Source organism: Moschus berezovskii, chromosome 8 (genome assembly GCF_049115385.1).
Source record: "Moschus berezovskii isolate FMDL1 chromosome 8, NW_MosBer_1.0, whole genome shotgun sequence".
NCBI lineage: Eukaryota > Metazoa > Chordata > Mammalia > Artiodactyla > Moschidae > Moschus > Moschus berezovskii.
Genome location: NC_142467.1, coordinates 103,681,428 through 103,686,062, shown reverse-complemented (window position 1 = coordinate 103,686,062; position 4,635 = coordinate 103,681,428). Strand labels below are relative to the sequence as shown.

At 40.2% G+C, this 4,635-nt stretch overlaps 1 protein-coding gene across 1 annotated transcript; it reads right to left on the bottom strand.

The window, feature by feature from the left end:
- Positions 1 to 505: 505 nt before the first annotated feature.
- Positions 506 to 1,477, bottom strand: LOC129558106 (olfactory receptor 7A17-like). Its single transcript, XM_055428954.2, has one exon. It carries the CDS (start codon positions 1,457 to 1,459, stop codon positions 506 to 508), a length of 954 nt encoding a protein of 317 aa, XP_055284929.2. The 5' UTR covers positions 1,460 to 1,477.
- Between the last annotated feature and the right edge of the window lie 3,158 nt (positions 1,478 to 4,635).

Sequence of the window (4,635 nt, the reverse complement as noted above, 5' to 3'; positions counted from 1 at the left end):
GGAGCTCACAAGCTCAGTCAAGCTAGTTACAGAAATTGTAGGGAGGAGTTGAAGTCAAATAAGTGGAAATTCCAGGAAATAAATAGAAGGAGCAAGTTTGAATTCCACAATCTGATCAAAGAATCTCAATCAGTTCAGTTCAGTTCAGTTCAGTCACTCAGTCGTGTCTGACTCTTTGTGACCCCATGAATCACAGCACGCCAGGCCTCCCAGTCCATCACCAACTCCCGGAATTCACTCAAACTCATGTCCATCAAGTTGGTGATGCCATCCAGCCATCTCATTCTCTGTCGTCCCCGTCTCCTCCCACCCCCAATCCCTCCTAGCACCAGTCCATTCTAAAGGAGATCAATCCTGGGTGTTCATTGGAAGGACTGATGCTAAAGCTGAAACTGCAATACTTTGGGCACCTCATGCGACGAGTTGACTCACTGGAAAAGAATCTCAATGAAGACCTGCAATTTCTGGCTCTGAGGCTTTGAAGCCTTCAATCATGTGCCCTTCCTCAGTGGAAGACAAGTAACCCTTTTCTAGGTGGCGTTCTAAAGAAAGTGTTCAGAACCCTCTTTATGTCTTTGTTCCTCAGACTGTAGATGAAGGGGTTCAGCATGGGTGTGACCACAATGTACATCACTGACATTGTTGCAGTTGAATGTGAGCTGTGGGTAGCAGCAGAGCTAAGATACACTCCTAAGCCTGTGCAGTAAAATAAGGAGACAACTGAGAGGTGAGATGCACAGGTGGAGAATGCTTTATACTTCCCCTGAACTGATGAGATTCTATGTATAGAAGAAGCTATCTTAGAATATGAGTAAAGGATGCCAGCAAAGGGACCAACTCCTAGCAGTCCAGCAGCAAAGTACATTACCATGTCATTAAGAAAGTTGTCAGAACAGGCAAGTTGGATCAACAACTTGACCTCACAGTAATAGTGAGGGATTTTCACCTCTCTGCAAAAGGACAGCCTTAAGACCATTAAGGTTTGTAACAACGAATCCAGGACACTGATGATCCAGCTAACGAGAACCAAAATTCCACATATTTTGGAGTTCATGATGACCATGTAGTGCAGGGGGTGACAGATGGCCACAAAGCGGTCATAGGCCATCACTGTCAGGAGGAAGATGTCCAACCCTGCAAATAACATGAAGAAAAACATCTGGGTCATGCAGCCTTCATAGGTTATAACTTGGCTCTGTGTCTGGATGTTCCACAGCGTCTTAGGGATGGTGGTGGAGGTGAAGCAGATGTCTACAAAGGACAGGTTGGAGAGGAAGAAGTACATGGGGGTGTGGAGGTGGGGGTCTGCGCTGACGGTTAGGATTATGAGCAGGTTTCCAAACACAGTGATCAGGTACATGGAGAGGAAAAGTCCAAATATGAGATGCTGCAGTTCTGGTTTCTCTGAAAGTCCCAGAAGAAAAAATTCTGAATCTCTTGTTACATTTCTTGGTGCCATGTGATAGAGGTGACTACAAGGAAAACATTAATATTGTGATTTTTTTTTTTCACCAAATGGCATTAGCCACACAGTTGAAGTGCTACCATTTATAATTTTCTGTGGGATTTCCTGGTGGCTCAGATGGCAAAGAATCTGCCTGCAATGTGGGAGACCTGGGTTAGGAAGTTCCCCTGGAGGACGGCACGGCAACCCACTCTAGTATTCTTGCCTGGGAATCCCATAGACATAAGAGCCTGGCAGCTACAGTTCAAGGAGTTGAAAAAAGTTGGACGTGACTAAGCACAATATAATTTTCTGTCACAATATATTACCAATATTTTGTTCCTGGATTTGATCCACTTTAGGGAATTGTCTGTGCCTTCTCTAACTGGCAGACTTGTCATGCTTTTTACCTTTTTACTCAAGATGTCATGTATTCCACAGTTTTTTTTTTTTTTTTCTGTTCTTAACTTTGCCTGGAAAATCCCATGGATGGAGGAGCCTGGTAGGCTGCAGTCCGTGGGGTCGCTAAGGGTCGGACACGACTGAGCGACTTCACTTTTTACTTTCACACATTGGAGAAGGAAATGGCAACCCACTCCAGTGTTCTTGCCTGGAGAATCCCAGGGATGGGGGAGCCTGGTAGGCTTCCGTCTATGGGGTCACACAGAGTCGGACACGACTGAAGTGACTTAACAACAACAACAACAACAACAACTTTTCAAGTTAATTTTTTATTTAAATTAATTTATATGGTAGTACAATTGTTTTACTATTCCATAGTTTTAATGAGAAATTATTTCATTCTTTTGGGGAATATAAATTGACTTGGGCAATGTTCCAGGTGCCATCAAGGCAACAAGTACAGGATTCTGAGAAACAAAAAAACTCCTAAATTCCAGTTATAAAAGATCATATAAGCTAATTAAAAATATATGCAATATATGTAGCATGTCAGATGGCTGCAGTAGGTTTAAGGGACCAGGCAAAGAGGGTGTGTTATTTTTTGTGGCTTCAAGAAAAACTTGAAAATGCAGTTACCTTTGGTTAGAGACCTTAAGGAAGACAAAAAAAAAAAAGAAGAATATATCAGTAGAACTGTATTGTAGGCAGGCTATGCATTCAGAGCAGAAGTCTCTAGTGTATTTGTTCAAAAAATTCATGTTTTTTTAAAAAAGGAAACCAATTTGGGGAGATTAATGGACAGGAGGGAGAGTGAGGAGAAATGAAGTCAGAGGATGTTGAAAAAAACAAGGTGGACTTCTAGCTGATGCTAACTTTTCAAGGCACAAGGACCCCCTTATCCATACTATTTTCTCCTAGCACTTTATGAAATTGTTGCAAAGGTGACCTATATCTTTAAATGAATCCCTTCTTTTGACTGAATTCTGGCCTCTTTGTGTAAGAGTCATTTTGGAATATATGAGCTCAGTATCCTTGCTTTGAGGACATCTCACACTCCACAAGTCAGGGACAGAAACACACACACACACACACACACACACAGTACATCCTGGCTTCACAGGCTGTTACTAACATATCCTCTTCACCCCTAACTATCCTGATTAAGTTAGAGGTTAAAATAGCTCAAATTAATCAGATCAGGTTATATACATAAGGCACCCAGAACATCCAGTTTCAAATTTTCCAGGTTCAGTAAACTTGTGATTTGAAATTGGCATTGCTTTTTTATGACATGTATTAAACATAAATAAAGAATCGTTAAGTGAATATGTGTCTGTATATGAATCTATGTTCTTTCTCAAAACCTGTATATATATTTGGGCTCCCCAGTGTAATGGTAAAGAATCTGCCTCACAATGCAGGAGACTCAAGAGACATGGGTTTGAGCCCTGGGTCAGGAAGATTCCCTGGAGGAGGAAATGGCAACCCATTCCTGTATTCTTGCCCAGAAAATCCCATGGACAGAGGAGTCTGGTCAGCTACAGTCCATGGGGTTGCAAAGAGTTGGACACGACTGAAGTGACTAAACACACACACGTACATATATATATACATATATATATATGGAGAGAGAGAGAGAAGCAGAGACAGAGGGAGAAAGAGAGAGACACAGAGAAATATAGACACACACATGTAGAGAAAATGGACATCAGAGGGCATAAAGATCTAATAAGCTCAAATGGTCCCTGAGAGACTGTGGTCGAGAAAAACTCCTTTGGTTATGGTGAAATTTCATATTCTCTTATATTTCTTTAATGCCCAGAAAAATGATTAAAAAGATAAATAAATTAATCCAAAGAAAGAATAAAATAATATTATCTTTACTTTTTGATAGACGTATGAAATGTGTAGCCCAAGAGAAAAATAAAGAATGGGAAAAAATCAAAGCTTCAAAAGAGGATGCTTAAAACATACAATGAATAGAAAATGAAATTGGTCATTTTAAAAATCAGACAGAAGAACATGGTTTTCCTGTGCCTAATTCATATTTGTTTGAAGTACTGTTTGCAAAAAATGAAGCCTCTCTTCCTCTTTCTAACATTTTACAAAAAATTAAAGAGATTACAACCTCAGCATAAGAATAATGCCTTCATATCTAAATATATAAAATCTAAGGTGGGTATATCTTTTTGTCTTTTCATACTGTTCAGGAAATCAATCCTGAATATTCATTGGAAAGACTGATGCTGAAATTGAAGCTCCAAGACTTTGGCCACCTGATGTAAAGAGATGACTCATTAGAAAAGACCCTGATGCTGGGAAAGATTGAAGGTGGGAGGAGAAGGGGATGACAGAGGATGAGATGGTTGGATGGCGTCACCGACTCAGTGAACATGAGTTTGAGCAAGCTCTGGGAGATGGTGAAGGACAGAGAAGCCTGGCGTGCTGCAGTGCATCGGGTCGCAAAGAGCTGGACATGACTGACTGAACAACAACAAAGGGTGAGCACGAGCCCCTTAAATAAGGAAAAAGCTCAGAAGTAAGGCAATAAACATATTTAAGTAAATACATTTAAAATGTTATGGCCAAAAATATGCCCACAAGTCAACTGAACAAAAGTTATTTGTAAAAATAATTTGAAAGGTTGATAAATGTAGAAATGGACATATAATACATGGATGTGTGAGTAATAGGTAAATAAAAAGGTGACCAAATATATAAATCTTTGCTCTAACTCAGTGTACAGTTTAAGAAAGCCATAGGAAATCTCTTTCATATCATAGACCTAG

Excerpts from the sequence above, each read along its gene's own strand:
- LOC129558106 (XM_055428954.2), bottom strand. The coding sequence starts at position 1,459 with ATGGCACCAAGAAATGTAACAAGAGATTCAGAATTTTTTCTTCTGGGA.